Consider the following 16,585-nt stretch of genomic DNA (forward strand, 5'->3'; position numbering starts at 1 on the left):
GCTTGCCTTTATAGGACGGGGTATAGAGTATAAAAGCTGGAGTCTGATGATGCAGCTGTATAGAACGCTGGTTAGGCCACATTTGGAGTACTGCGTCCAGTTCTGGTCGCCGCACTACCAGAAGGACGTGGAGGCGTTAGAGAGAGTGCAGAGAAGGTTTACCAGGATGTTGCCTGGTATGGAGGGTCTTAGCTATGAGGAGAGATTGGGCAGACTGGGGTTGTTCTCCTTGGAAAGACGGAGAATGAGGGGAGATCTAATAGAGGTATACAAGATTATGAAGGGTATAGATAGGGTGAACGGTGGGAAGCTTTTTCCCAGGTCGGAGGTGACGATCACGAAGGGTCACGGGCTCAAGCTGGGAGGGGTGAAGTATAACTCAGACATCAGAGGGACGTTTTTTTACACAGAGGGTGGTGGGGGCCTGGAATGCACTGCCAAGTAGGGTGGTGGAGGCAGGCACGCTGACATCGTTTAAGACTTACCTGGATAGTCACATGAGCAGCCTGGGAATGGAGGGATACAAACGATTGGTCTAGTTGGACCAAGGAGCGGCACAGGCTTGGAGGGCCGTAGGGCCTGTTTCCTGTGCTGTACTGTTCTTTGTTCTTTGTTCTTTGTTCCAGGATCCCGAGTTCAATTCCCGGCTTGGGTCACTGTCTGTGTGTAGTTTGCACATTCTCCTCGTGTTTGCGTGGGTTTCCTCTGGGTGCTCCGGTTTCCTCCCACAGTCCAAAGATGTGCAGGTTAGGTTGATTGGCCAGGTTAAAATTGCCCCGAGATGCATAGGTTAGAGGGATTAGCGGGTAAATATGTGGGGGTAGGGCCTGGGTGGGATTGTGGTCGGTGCAGACTCGATGGGCCGAATGGCCTCCTTCTGCACTGTAGGGTTTCTATGGTTTCTAAAAGGGCACAGTGATCTCCCAATTCTCCCTGAGAATCTGAGAATCTTTGCTGAATTAATTTTGAGATTGTTGCAGCTCATAAATTTTCTTTCCAAAATGGCAGAGCTCAACTCTATGTCAAATTCCTATCTTTCTTGAAGATGCCTTGGCCAATTATCACTCTCAAGATTAAGGAATTTCAAGAACTTTCTCATTCTGGTTTACACTAAAATTCATTTCAATCCCCATTTGATTTTAAACATTACATCAACCTCACTATTGCAAAATCTTAACTGGGGGAAGAAATATTGAGCTTCGAAGCAAACATACACACAAGTACTTTATTAAATTCATAAACACAAATAGAAGCTTTTATTTTCTTTCGTCCAACCTATAATTAAACACAGACAAATTATATTCTCTGCCATATCCTACTCAACCACACAGTGGTGCTCTAGATTGTACAATCGCACTCTTGTTTTGCCATCAAGTTGCGCCCGCAAACTTGGTAAAGTCGGGCGTGAGGCAAGTATCGTGATCGGTGCCTGCCTCCACGCTGGTTTCCCCTTTACCAAGGCCCGAAAATGGCCGCGATCGGGACTGCGCCCGAAACGGACACGACGGGCATTTAAATGCATTTGCATGCATTTAAATTGACTTAATGGGCTGCACGCCCAACCTTACTGGCACTTCCCCCTTTATCATTGCGTTCGTCCATCCAGAATCAGTGTGAAACAGACATGCTCTACAAAAGTCCGATTCGGGTGCTCCAGTTAGTGAGGAGGTAAGTGCCGACGGCTCTCTGGTTGAGATCAATAGGGGGTTGGGGGAAAGGGGGTCTGCTGCCTTCTGCCTCAGATCAGTGGGGGAAGGGGTGTCCGTTGCCACGCTGCCTGAAATCAGTGTGGGGGGGGGGGCCCACGATCAGTCTGGATGGCGGGGCGGGTGGGTGGGGGGGATAAGGGGGTCAGTAATGTTGGGGAGGGTGGGGCAATGTTGTGGGAGCCAGGGGGAGGCATTATCCGGCCCGGGAGCGATGTGGCAAGGGAGCGGCGTTCTATCACTTTTTGCCTGCGTATGCGCAGTTGGAGGCACCGATCGGAGCTGCAGGATTTCGGGCACGTTAAGCCCCGCCCACAGTCCTCTACAGCGCGATTCGGAATCGCTGATATTTTTGCAGGCAGAGTGTGTATGGGGGTGCCTGAGAACGGGTCTAAAAGTCAGATCTGAAACACTCCCAGTTTCAAGTCCGCCCAGCACTTCGAATCAAAATGGTAAAATCGGGCCCCCTCTCTCTCTCTCTCTCTCTCTTTCCCTAATAGACAGGCTTTGTGTCTGCTTTTTAACCCTTTCACCTCTGAATTCTTAACTCCACTCTTCAGAAATTACTATGTCAGAGCCCTCAGCCAATTGCTGAATGACCCCTGCCCCTCATTGAGGACTTCTTACTGAGTTTTTCTCCCTAGTAACTCAAACTCAACAACTCTCCCGAATCTGCAGCACTCAGCGCCATCCTGTGGCCTTTTACCTCACTACCATTTCCAGTTTCACTCGCAAGTCTCACATTGGAGACTTCTGTCCCTTTTTTTTAACCCCTCACTGTGGATTCCTAGCGCCCGACTAATCCATCACCCTCTCGTACAGACTAATTCCTCAACGCTTTCCCATGCTACATGGCCTTTTGCTCTGCTCCGTAAGCTGATTTAGGAGTCCATCCCCAACCCCTTACGTTAAACGTAGCTTAATTATTAACGTCTTTATCTACTGCACAGCTTTTATATTGCTCAGCTGACAGAGTGCCCCAGGACTCCATCCATGATCCCCTGCATTGAATGCAGTTTCTTTACACAGTCCTACTATATTCTCACCCCTACCCTGGTTCAGATCACTCAACTTCTGGCTGCCAGATGTGTGACCCCTTAACTACTGGGTGGTAATTAAATGTACTCACCCACTTCTAGGAACCACGTCTTGCGTCCAGATTCTAGTGAACAATCCTGCCGACTACGCCAAGTTGTAAGGGGAATTTCCTGGTGCTTCCCTCTGGGAAGTCTTGCATTCAGCCATTTCAGCTAATACAGTGACTTGCGAAAGACAGTACGCTGTTAAAGATGTTCTTTATTTGACCAATATGCATTGGGAGAGAGATGATCAAAAGATTCCAACTTCTCAGTGACCTTACATCACATGAGTACAACAGATATACATTTCTGAAGATTTGATCCTCCCGCCCTACCATCCAAGTCCAATTACATTAATACACTTTATTTACTTTGGCCAATAACATTTTACCTTCCAGCAGAATTAGGAATTCATTGGTCAACCGAACCCAGAAGTTCTCTCTTCCCCCCCCCCCCCCCCCCCCATTGCTTAGTAACCTTACCTACGCAAATCCGGTAGGTTCAAGGGTTGACACCTGCAGTTCTGGGAGTGAGAAGGGAGTCATCTTCTCTGGTCTCTTTTCTGTCCCTTTATTAATGGAGGTTGAATTGCAGCTATTCATTACAGCTAGAAGCTGAATCCTTCTATTAATTTCAATAACCTTTGTTGCCTGTAGCTGCCTGGCCTGCCCCTGATAATAGGGTATATGCTCTATGCTTCATTGTTCCAAAAGAATGCAGTCTGTCTAATTAAACTTATTTCCCATTATGCCAAGGGGTAAATTGCTTATTGGCCAAAGCTCACAAGAAAATACAAAAATACAATTTAAATCTAAAATACTTGTTCAAAAATGATTATATATGTGTTCATGCATACAATACTTTTGTGTGATATATAGTGAGGCACATTGTGATACCTTCTGTATGTATAAGGCACACTGTGGTCCCTATTTACACTAATCTACTTTGTTTTAGTAGTGTCAAGGCAGGGGTCTCTTTACCCCTGCTACAGGAATCTATTATTTAATATCTCAGAGAGCACCTGCAACAGTGCAGCACTCTTTTAGTATTGTCCTTGCAATTGTTCAGAGCTCCATCAGGACTTGTACAGTGCGGCAGTCCCTCAGGATTGATCCTCAGACAGTGTGGCGCCCCTAGATCCTGTGCTTATCTTTTGGATTGGATCTACAACATTCGGTTCCAGAGGTCAAGTGTGCCACCACTAATCTAAGGTTAACATCTGTGTAAAATAGTTAATTTTTAAATTTTATTTATACCAATGCAGTGAAAGCATTGTCAGAAAGCTCAATATTAATGGATCAGTGAGGATAACAGACAATAAACAAGTGTTGATGCAGCTGGTCTTTTCATTTGTCTCTAGGGCCAGAACAAATCAGAGATTGAGGCGAAACAGTTTGTAGAGTGGATGAGACTGGAGCCTCAGTCCATGGTCTGGCTTCCCGTTCTACACCGTGTGGCAGCTGCTGAAACTGCAAAACATCAGGCAAAGTGTAACATCTGCAAAGAGTGCCCAATCGTAGGTTTCAGGTGAGACATGCAGCCTCGAAGACAGTTAAGTGATATTGGAAGAGAACTTTACCTCTAAATGTTAATTCAGAAGCTTCTAAATTCATCAACTAATGCAACAAAGAAATTAGAAGTCCCATCAAATATGTGGGTCATGGAACTAATCAGAATTAATTAAATTTAAAGGCCCTTTATCTTAATTTTTGTGAGAGGTGAGTACTGCAGGATTTTGCTGTTTTGTTCCCAGGCCCATTGATCTAAGCTGTGCTGCATCAAAACCAGGTTGTGGCTGTGTTTCCGTTTGCTTCTCTAGTTTGTAATTATTAAAAATGTACAGAAAGGCCTTTCGTGAAGAAGTTCTTCCTCATCTCAGTCCTGAATGGCTTAGCCCTTATTCTTAGACCGTGACCCCTATTTCTGGACTTCCCCAACATTGGGAACATTCTTCCTGTATCTAGCCTGTCCAGTCCCATCAGGATTTTATATGTTCCTATGAGATCCCCTCTCATTCTTCTAAATTCCAGTGACAGTATGTAGTCTCACAACACACGGTTAAAGTCCAACAGGTTTATTTGGTAGCACGAGCTTTCGGAGCGCCGCTCCTTTATCAAGCATCCTGCACTCACCTGATGAAGGAGCGGCATTCTGAAAGCTTGTGCTACCAAATAAACCTGTTGGACTTTAACCTGGTGTTGTGAGACTACTTACTGTGCCTACCCTAGTCCGACGCCGGCAACTTCACATCATAAATTCCAGTGAGTACAAGCCCAGTCGATCCAGTCTCTCTTCATATGTCAGTCCTGCCATTCCAGGAATCGGTCTGGTGAACCTTCACTGGACACCCTAAATAGCAAGAATGTCCTTCCTTAGACAAGGAGACCAAAACCGCACACAATACTCAAGGTGTGGCCTCACCAAGGCCCTGTATAACTGCAGCAAGACATCCTTACTCCTATACTCAAATCCTCTTGCTATGAAGACCAGCATTCCATTAGCTTTCCTCACCGCCTGCTGTACCTGCATGCCAACCTTCAGTGAATGTTCCACCATGACACCCAGGTCACGTTGCACTTCCCCTTTTCCTGAACTGCCACCATTCAGATAATAATCTTCCTTCCTGTTTTTGCCACCAAAGTGGATAACCTCACATATATCCACATTATATTGCATTTGCCAAGTATTTGCCTATTCAGCCAGCCTGTCCAAGTCACCGTGCAGCCTCTTAGCATCCTCCTCAGAGCACACACTGCCACCCAGCTTAGTGTCATCTGCAAATTTGGAGATATTGCATTCAATTCCTTCGTTCAAATCATTAATGTATATTGTCAATAGCTGGGGTCCCAACACTGAACCCTACGGTACCCCACTAGTAACTGCCTGCCACTCTGAAAAGGACCTGTTTATTCCCACTCTTTGCTTCCTGTCTGCCAACCAGTTCTCTATCCACGTCAATACATTACCTCCAGTACCGTGAGGTTTAATTTTGCTCACGAATCTCTTGTGTGGGACCTTGTCAAAAGCCTTTTGAAAGTCCAGATACTCAACATCCACTGGTACATCCTTGTCCACTCTGCTGGTCACATCCTCAGAAAAATCCAGAAAATTTGTCAAGCATGATTTCCCTTCAGTGAACCCATGCTGACTTGGAACAATATTGTCACCGCTTTCCAAATGCTCAGTTATCGCATCTTTAATAATTGACTCCAGCATTTTCCCCACCACCGATGTCAGGCTAACCGGTCTATAATTTCCCGTTTTCTTTCTCCCTCCTTTTTTAAAAAGTGGGGTCACATTAGCTACCCTCCAATCCACTGGAAATCTTTCAGAGTCGAGAGAATGCTGGAAAATGATCACCAATGCATCCACTATTTCTAGGGCCACTTCCTTGAGTACTCTAGGATACAGAGCATCAGGCCCTGGGGATTTATCGGGTTTTAATCCCAGCAATTTCCCCAATATAATTTCCTGACTAATAAGGATTTCTTTTAGTTCCTCCTTCATGCTCGACCCTCTGTCCCCTAGTATTTCTGGAAGGTTATTTGTATCCTCCTTAGTGAAGACTGATCCAGAATATTTCTTCAGCTGGTCTCCCATCTCTTTGTTACCCATTATGAATTCAGTTGATTCTACATTTGTCTTCACCAGTCTTTTTCTCTTCACATATCAACAGAAGCTTTTGCAGTCAGTTGTGTTTTCTGCAAGTCTACTCTCATATTCTATTTTCCCCTTCCAAATTAAACCCTCTGTCCTCCTCTGCTGGATTGTAAATTTCTCCCAGTCCTCACGTTTGCTGCTTTTTCAGGCCAGTTTATCTGCCTCCTCTTTGGCTTTAACACTATTCCTGATTTCCCCTGTTAGCCACGGATGAGCCACCTTCCCTGTTTTACAATTACGCCAGACAGGGATGTGCAATTGTTGAAGTTCATCCATGTCTGCCATTGCCTATCCACTATCAACTCCTTAAGTATCCTTTACCAGCTTATCCTAGCCAATGCACGTCTCATACCATCAACGTTAGCTTTCTTCAAGTTCAGGACCCTAGTCTCAGACTTAACTGTGCCACTCTCCATTTTTAATGAAGAATTCTACCATACTATGGTCGTTTTTCCCCAAAGGATCTCGCACCACAATGTTGCTAATTAATCCTCTCTCAGGATGGCCTGCTCTCTAGTTGGTTTCCTCAACACATTGGTCGAGAAAACCATCCTTTATACGTTCTAGGAAATCCTCCTCCATCGCATTGATACCAGTTTGGTGAGCCCAATCAATATGCAAATTGAAGTCACCCATAATAACTGCTGCACCCTTACTGCACACACCTCTAATTTCCTGCTTGCTGCCATCCCCAACTTTACTACTGTTTGGTGGTCTGTACACAACTCCCACTAGCATTTTTGTCCTTTGGTGTTCCACAGCTTCCACCCATACAGATTCCACATTGTCCAGGCTAATGTCCTTCCTTACTATTGCATTAACAAAGAACAAAGAAATTTACAGCCCAGGAACAGGCCCTTCGGCCCTCCAAGCCTACACCGACCTTGCTGCCCGACTTAACTAAAACCCCCTACCCTTCCAGGGACCATATCCCTCTATTCTCATCCCATTCATGTACTTGTCAAGACGCCCCTTAAAAGTCACTACAGTATTCGCTTCCACTACCTAGTTCTGCATTAAGATAAAAGCAAAATACTGCAGATGCTTGAATCTAAACAAAAACAGAAAATGCTGGAAAATCTCGGCTAGTCTGACAACATTTACGGAGAGAGTATAAACTCTATTTTTTCTCCACAGATGCTGTTAGAACTGCTGAGATTTTCCACCATTTTTTGTTTTTGACCCCTAGTTCTGGACTCCCCCACCATCAGGACCATCTTTCTGAATCTATTCTGTCTAATCCTGTTAGAATTTTATAAGTTTCTGTGAGATCCCCTCTCATTCTTTTAAACTTCAATGAATACAATCCTAACCGACTTAGTCTCTCTTCATATGACAGACCTGTCATCCCAGGAATCAGCCTGGAAAACCTTCGCTGCACTCCATCCATAGCAAGGACATCCTTCCTCAGATAAGGACACCAAAACTACACACAGGTGTGATCTCACCAATACTCTGTACAATTACAGTAAAACATCCCTATTCCTATATTCAAATCCTCTTGCTACGAAGGCCAACATACCATTTGCCTTTTTTATTGCCTGCTGTACCTGCGCGCTTACCTTCAGCGACTGCACGAGAACACCAAGGTTTGCTGAGGATCCACCTCTCTCAAGTAATAATCTGTCTTCCTATTATTGTTACCAAAGTGGATAACCTCACATGTATCCACATTATACTGCACTTGCCATGCAGATGCCCGTTCATTCAGCCTGAATAAATCACGCTGAAGCATCTCTGCATCCACCTCACAGCTCACCCTCCCACCAAACTTTGTATCATCTGCAAACTTGGAGATAACACATTTAGTTCCCTCTTCCAAATCATTAATATATAATGCGAACAGCTGGAATCCTAGCACAGATCCCTGCGGAACCCCACTAGTCACTGCCTGCCAATCGTAAAAATACCCGTTTATGCCAAATCTTTGCTTCCTATCTGCTAACCAGCTTTTGATCCATCTCAAGACACTAACTGCAAATGCTAAGACTGCTTTACATAGTTGTCTGCTATGAGAGACCTTGCCAAACGCCTTCTGAAAGTCTAAATAAACCACATCCACCGGTTCTCCTTTGTCAATTCGACTGGTTACATCCACAAAGAATTCCAATCACCAAAGATTTTAACACAATCTGTTATTTTTACCATTATGAGGGCTTTCAACAAAACCCTATTCATGACTATTTTCCCTTCTTACGTCAATTTGTGCTTTAACTAATGGCTCGTTCTCAGAGTTTGGCTGAACGTGAGGAATTTCCAAAATTCTGTGCTCTCTCTTGCTCCATTTCATCATATTAATGACTTCCATTCTATATCCAGTTCAAGCTATTCATGTACGTTGATAATTCCACTAAACATTGATCAAGTCCCTTCAGTTTGTGCATCCTTGGTGTCATGCTGTACAGAGGCTACATCATTGCATTTTATTTCTCTGTTCTCTTTTTTCTTCCTATTGAACTTTCCTTCTTTCTCCGAAGCCCAAAATGCATTATCCTGCTCATTTGTTTTTCCCTTTACAGTCTTACACATTTCAGTCATTGGAGTCCACTATTCAACTTCATCTTTGCCAGGACATCAAAACTGTGGCCCTTCTTGCATCTCTTTGTCCTTCCTACAATTTTCAGCTTTTCAAAATACAAACTTACGTAATTTACCATTTAACTTTTTCCCCCTGCAGTGGGTAGGAAGAAATAAACTAAACTAAAAGATGGAAGAGAAAAAAAGTCAAAGCTCTTTAATGATCTAATTGTGGAGAAGAACTGAAATTCATACAAAACTTGCCTGACATTTCTTTTCCACCTTGTTCTTTCTTCCCAGGTACCGCAGCCTCAAACATTTTAACTATGACATCTGCCAAAGCTGTTTCTTTTCAGGGCGCACAGCAAAGGGACACAAGTTACATTATCCAATGGTGGAGTACTGCACTCCAGTGAGTAAATTGTTCTAATCTGTGTGGATAGATCATTGTTAGAGACTTTGGGGCTCAACTACAGCAATCTTCAAAAGTAAAGTGCATAGATAAAATGTTTCTATACCATATGAAATTGCCGATATGTATGTATAATAAAGGCATCTGGCAGTGCTTATTGAATACCAGAGGTAGCTGAACTTGGTGTCATTCAAAATTTAGTCTCTTGTCATTATCTTCTGTTTGGGCATTTCCCTCGGAGTTGAGGATGACTTGCTTCCACACTAACACTGAGTTCTCAGGTGACTGAGGAGTCTAATGCATGACCTACAGTCTCTGTCATAGCTGAGGCAGTGGCTGGAGGAGCAAGTGGGTGGGGTACCTTCTCCACAGTTGCTTACTTAGCACTATTCTTTTAACACAGCATTTATTTCAAGTTTCTGAGCTTTCATGGAAAGCTACAAGTCTTTGAAATACCTTCAAACCCTTTGAAAAGCCTTGTTTCCATTCAATTTCAGTCCAGTCCTTTTACCTCTCCTTTGATTGATAGCTTATTGGTCTTTAGACAGTATGCAGTCAGGCCTGTTTTTTTATCTTTCCCTTCACGGTTGAATACATCTCAAGTACCTCCTCCCCTACTTTGAAGTTGCCTGCAGCTATGAATTCCCCCCTCCCCCCCACATTGAAAGTGACTGACTTCTATCAGTCAGAGGGCTTGAAAAGGGTCTTCTCACACCTGCAGCTTCTGAAAGAGAGAAAGGGATATCCCTTCCGCAGAATGGCATGCTACTCGGATCTGGAAGCCAGCCAGGTGTCCATGGAGATTAAAGTGACCAGGCCGCCTCAACGATTTCACAGACCAGAATGAACACTTTGATCAGAGAGATGCCTGAAATCACAATGCCAGGAGTGATGTTCAGGTTTCCCAGGACTAGAAGGGGCACTCTAGCCATGGACCCCCATCCCGGGAGAGAGTGCCAAGGTCAATACCTTACCCCAGCCCAAGCCCACCCAACCCCCAGGACCCTTGGGCCCAGGTGGGCACTGCACTTACCTCCTTGATCCCCCTTGGGGTCCTATGTGACTGGTCAGGGTGCCAATACCAAGGGGCAGTGCACCGTTGGCACTTTTGAGGGAGTGGTCTAAGAGGGAGGCCTGATGGGAGGAGCTGAGAGGGTGACACCTGAGGGGAGGGAGCCTAAGAGGCAGCGGGGGGGCCTGAGGTGGAGGGGGAGTTGAGTCAGGTCACCCTCATGCCTGCATGGTGGGGGAGAGGGGAGGTGACCTGTTATTTTAATGGTGGGGGGAGGACACTGCTCTTTTCTGAGGGATTGGGGGCGCTCCCTTGTCAGCAGGGGATCACCATTCCCATGGTGGAGGGGAAGAAGCCTTTCTCTGAACGCAGAGATCGGGCTTTTAAAATGGCTCCCTGATCTCAGCAGGCTGGCCAGATAAATTCCACCTGGGAGCCAGCACCACCAAGAAACACTCTGATTCTCGCACTGGCGTGGGCACTTTGTTTTTTCTGGAGAATCGTGGCTAATGTTTCTAGAAACATGCCTACCACTGATGTTAAACTGACAGGCCTGTAATTAGTGGAGCTACTCTTCTCACTTTGAACAAAGCAACCTGCAGTTCTGCAGTCCTCTGGCATCCTGAGTCTAGAGAAGAATGGTCAGCACCCCTGCAATTCCCAATCTCACTTCCTTCAATATCTCTGGATGCATATCCTCCGGTCCTGGTACAGTGTTGAGTTTCTGTACCGACAGTTTATTCAACATTTCCTCCTTATCAATTTTTGAATCCCAGGCTTGTTAGGCTCAACTTAGGCTTGATCCTCAGAGGTGCCCACTCAATCATTTTCCATCCTTAAGGACATTTAGTCCAGGAAATGTGACTATAGATTGCATATGATGAAGGAGTGAGTTGAATGGATTGATTCATGTCAAATCTTAACTAAATTTGAATTTTTTAATACTTTTAGACAACATCAGGTGAAGATGTACGTGATTTCACCAAGGTGCTGAAAAATAAGTTCAGATCAAAGAAGTACTTTGCCAAACATCCCCGCTTGGGTTATTTGCCAGTGCAAACAGTCCTTGAAGGCGAGAACCTTGAGATGTAAGTTTGAGGGTGTGAGATTTGCACATGTATAAATTCCAGTTTGTGAAATGACAAGTATTACAATACAGTTCATCCTGCAGTTCGGAGTGAGAAGGAGATTTTTCATCTGTATGTATGTTACAATTTGCACAATACAGCAGGAAAAAAGGCATTAATTAGATGGAAGCACTGGCCCACTTTGAACTCACCTCCAAAAATATTGCAATTAATCATCCAGAGAGTGTATCTACTAAGGGCTAGTTAATATCATAATTGAAAGCAACTTGAAGCTTTCTTAGTTTCTTATTTTTCTTTTCCTCTGGTTCTGCCTCTCCAAATCTGCCATCATCACCCCATACAAGATTATGAAGGGTATAGATAGGGTGAACAGTGGGAAGCTTTTTCCCAGGTCGGAGGTGACGATCACGAGGGGTCACGGGCTCAAGCTGAGAGGGGCGAAGTATAACTCAGACATCAGAGGGACGTTTTTTACACAGAGGGTCGTGGGGGCCTGGAATGCGCTGCCAAGTAGGGTGGTGGAGGCAGGCACGCTGACATCGTTTAAGACTTACCTGGATAGTCACATGAGCAGCCTGGGAATGGAGGGATACAAACGATTGGTCTAGTTGGACCAAGGAGCGGCACAGGCTTGGAGGGCCGAAGGGCCTGTTTCCTGTGCTGTACTGTTCTTTGTTCTTTGTTCTCTTTGTTCACTCCTCAAAAACCCAATCTGTGAACCCTCCACCTCTGCAAACTGCTCCCCACTTCTTTTCTTCTCAAGACCTTGCTTCCTGAAGTTGTGCCCATCTTTCTTGGAACTTCATGTTTGAATCCTTCTGTACAAGGCAGCTGAGAGAAGGTTGGATAGAGATGTTTAAAATCATGAGGGGGCTGGGTAGGGTAAATGGGGAGAAACGGTTCCCACTCATAAAAGGATCAAGAACAAGAGAGCACAGACTTAAAGTGATTTGGAAAAGAAATAAATGCGATGTGAGCAAACCTTTTTCACATAGCAAGTGGTTGGGGTCTGGAATGCACTGCCTGGAAGTGTGGTGGAAACACGTTCAATCATAGAATCATGGAATCCCTACATTGCAGAAGGGGGCCATTCAACCCATCGAGTCTGCACCAACTCTCTGTCAGGGTGTCTCACCCAGGCCCCTTCCCCATCCTATCCCCCTAACCCCACACATTTACCATGACTAATCCATCTAATCTACACATCTTGGGACGCTAAGGGGCAATTTAGCATGGCCAATCTACCTAACCCGCACATCTTTGGACTGTGGGAGGAAACCGGAGCACCCGGAGGAAACCCATGCAAACATGGTGAAAATGTGCAAACTTCACACAAACTCACCTAAGGCTGGAATCGAGCCCGAGTCCCTGGCACTGTGAGGCAGAAGTGCTAATGTGCCACCGTGCCGCCCACAGACAATTGAGACATTCAAGAGGGCATGAGTTGAGTATTTGAATAGAAACAATATGCAGGATATGGGAAAAAGGCAGAGGAATAGCACTAAGTCATGATGCTGTTTTGGAGAATCGGTGCAGACATGATGGGCCAAATGGCCTCCTTCAGCGCTGTAACAAATTTGTGCTCACAGCCACATATTTCATTACAGAAAGGAAACTTTCATGCCTATGGCAAACATAACTCACATCAAAGTTGATCACAAAAGCAGCTGTTGATGCAGTTGCTCCTGTCTTGCTGTTCAAAAGAACAAGTGTGTTGATGGGTCAAGCTGAAAATATGAGTATTTAAATTGGTTACTAGCATTTGAGAAGAGGGAGGCATCTAGATTGGTTTGGTACTGGACAGTACAGGCTAGAAAGATCTGAACTTCAGTATGTGTTCTGCGCTGGAGGGGAGAAAGTGAAAGGAAGAAATCTGGAGTTGAAGAAGAAAGGTTCTTGAAAGGATGGTTAGTGTTATGAAAACAATTGGAACAATAACAAAACAAAGTAGGAAAACACATTTGGGTAGAGTAGGAGGGAAGAGAGAGAACAAGGTTATCAATACTTTTCAAAAGCGTATTAAGAAATTGAGATTATTAGTTTTTTCAAAGGCACAAAAAATAAAGATCGTCACATTAGGCTCAGTGACAGTAGATATTCTGTTGTCTTTGGCAGTTATTGCAGCTGCTTCCTTAGTATGGTTCCAACCTGATGAACAGCATGTGAGTTGAGGATATGGTTCTATTTTAATAAAGTTGTGTTAACATATTGTTTGAGTTGCATTAACTATATTCTGTGGTTTCCTTCTCTTTTCTCTTGCAGTCCCGTCACGCTCATCAGTATGTGGCCTGAACAGTATGAGTGAGTAGACGCAACTATCATCCTTCATGCCAAATGGGTGATTTCACCCTAACTGTAGTTTCTTATTGTTTTAGCTGTGCTTACTGCATCTAGTTTGGTGTTTTACTGCATGGTCAGGTTGTTGGATTGTCCACAGTGCAAAACAGAAAACCTAATATTTACTGAGACAGACAGATCTCCTAACGCATGGATGGAATAAACTGGATAATTTATCATTTCCCTGTTTTTTTCTTTTTCTATAACTGACATGATTATTTTGAGAATTATCTAATTTTAAATTAATGAAAAATTACAATATAGCACAGATTCTTTAATATTCCATCTGTGTTATATGAACTGACTTTCTCCTTTTCCAAAACCCAGTTCTCCCAAAGGAAAATTGGTTGTCATTTTAAAAAGAATTACTCCTATCATAAATGATTAAATGATTGCAGTGTTGTAACAATCCCCAGTGTTGCATCTTTCAGGAGCAAAATGTGAACTTAATGTGAGCAACATTGGAACTCCAGAATAGGCCCCAAAGATTTGCCATAAACCACTGGAAAGAAAGTCAATGCCACACATTTCCATTTCAATCCTGTAATTTAAGCCAATAAAGTGACACTGCTGCTTAACACTTGATGAAAAGTGACTTACATTGATAATGCGATGGAGTTAGTTCCAGCCTAATCCTTACCTCAAGTTATGAGACTTCTATTGTAGTAGATTTTAATGACCTAATTTTTTCTCTAATTTATTTCAAGCCCACTTAAATAATGAAGCGTCATTGCCATATTGTTATTTTTAACTGAAATATTGGCCATCATATATTTTACTATTTATTTTCAGCCCTACACAGTCTCCACAATTATCCCAAGATGACACACATTCAAGGATAGAACATTATGCCAACAGGTATAAAAATAACTATTGCTGTGTTGACATTTTACTGTGTTTCTCCAGGATGTGAAGAAATGAAACTGGTTTATGTTGTGACCAAATACAAAATCTCTTATTTTTCCATAAATCCTAGTGTTGGCCTCAAATTAAGTGCTGCACATTTGCAGTCAAAAACAAACTCGCCATTATATTGTTATCAGCCTCTTTAGTTTTCTTCTTTTCAACTTAGTGTTAAATTTGATCAAATGTTTGTTACATAAGAACATAAGAAATAGGAGCAGGAGTAGGCCATCTAGCCCCTCGAGCCTGCCCCGCCATTCAATAAGATCATGGCTGATCTGACGTGGATCAGTACCACTTACCCGCCTGATCCCCATAACCCTTAATTCCCTTACCGATCAGGAATCCATCCATCCGCGCTTTAAACATATTCAGCGAGGTAGCCTCCACCACCTCAGTGGGCAGAGAATTCCAGAGATTCACCACCCTCTGGGAGAAGAAGTTCCTCCTCAACTCTGTCTTAAACCGACCCCCCTTTATTTTGAGGCTGTGTCCTCTAGTTTTAACTTCCTTACTAAGTGGAAAGAATCTCTCTGCCTCCACCCTATCCAGCCCCCGCATTATCTTATAAGTCTCCATAAGATCCCCCCTCATCCTTCTAAACTCCAACGAGTACAAACCCAATCTCCTCAGCCTCTCCTCATAATCCAAACCCCTCATCTCCGGTATCAACCTGGTGAACCTTCTCTGCACTCCCTCCAATGCCAATATATCCTTCCTCATAAGGGGACCAATACTGCACACAGTATTCCAGCTGCGGCCTCACCAATGCCCTGTACAGGTGCATCAAGACATCCCTGCTTTTATATTCTATCCCCCTTGCGATATAGGCCAACATCCCATTTGCCTTCTTGATCACCTGTTGTACCTGCAGACTGGGCTTTTGCGTCTCATGCACAAGGACCCCCAGGTCCCTTTGCACGGTAGCATGTTTTAATTTGTTTCCATTGAGATAGTAATCCCATTTGTTATTATTTCCTCCAAAGTGTATAACCTCGCATTTATCAACGTTATACTCCATTTGCCATATCCTCGCCCACTCACTCAGCCTGTCCAAATCTCTCTGCAGATCTTCTCCGTCCTCCACACGATTCACTTTTCCACTTATCTTTGTGTCGTCTGCAAACTTCGTTACCCTACACTCCGTCCCCTCCTCCAGATCATCTATATAAATGGTAAACAGTTGCGGCCCGAGTACCGATCCCTGCTGCACGCCACTAGTTACCTTCCTCCAACCGGAAAAACACCCATTTATTCCGACTCTTTGCTTCCTGTCGGATAGCCAGTCCCCAATCCACTTTAACACACTACCCCCAACTCCGTGTGCCCTAATCTTCTTCAGCAGCCTTTTATGGGGCACCTTATCAAACGCCTTTTGGAAATCCAGAAACACCGCATCCACCGGTTCTCCTCCATCAACCGCCCTAGTCACATCTTCATAAAAATCCAACATGTTCGTCAAGCACGACTTTCCCCTCATGAATCCATGCTGCGTCTGATTGATCGAACCATTTCTATCCAGATGCCCTGCTATCTCCTCTTTAATAATGGATTCCAGCATTTTCCCTACTACAGACGTTAAGCTGACCGGCCTATAGTTACCCGCCTTTTGTCTCCTTCCTTTTTTAAACAGCGGCGTAACATTAGCCGTTTTCCAATCAACCGGCACTACCCCAGAATGCAACGAGTTTTGATAAATAATCACTAACGCATCCACTATTACCTCTGACATTTCTTTCAATACCCTGGGATGCATTCCATCCGGACCCGGGGACTTGTCCACCTTCAGTCCCATTAGTCTACCCAGCACTGCCTCTCTGGTAACATTAATTGTATTAAGTATTTCTCCTGCTGCCAACACATGATGATTT

At 44.2% G+C, this 16,585-nt stretch overlaps 1 protein-coding gene across 1 annotated transcript in view; it reads left to right on the top strand.

The window, feature by feature from the left end:
* Positions 1-16,585, top strand: part of LOC144504716 (utrophin-like) — a 631,247-nt gene that overhangs the window by 556,439 nt on the left and 58,223 nt on the right. The window contains 5 exon segments of the mRNA XM_078230463.1: positions 4,146-4,312; positions 9,263-9,374; positions 11,338-11,474; positions 13,737-13,775; positions 14,604-14,669. Coding sequence (XP_078086589.1) covers positions 4,146-4,312; positions 9,263-9,374; positions 11,338-11,474; positions 13,737-13,775; positions 14,604-14,669 — 521 coding nt within the window.

Source organism: Mustelus asterias, chromosome 15 (assembly GCF_964213995.1).
Source record: "Mustelus asterias chromosome 15, sMusAst1.hap1.1, whole genome shotgun sequence".
Classification (NCBI taxonomy): Eukaryota; Metazoa; Chordata; class Chondrichthyes; order Carcharhiniformes; family Triakidae; genus Mustelus; species Mustelus asterias.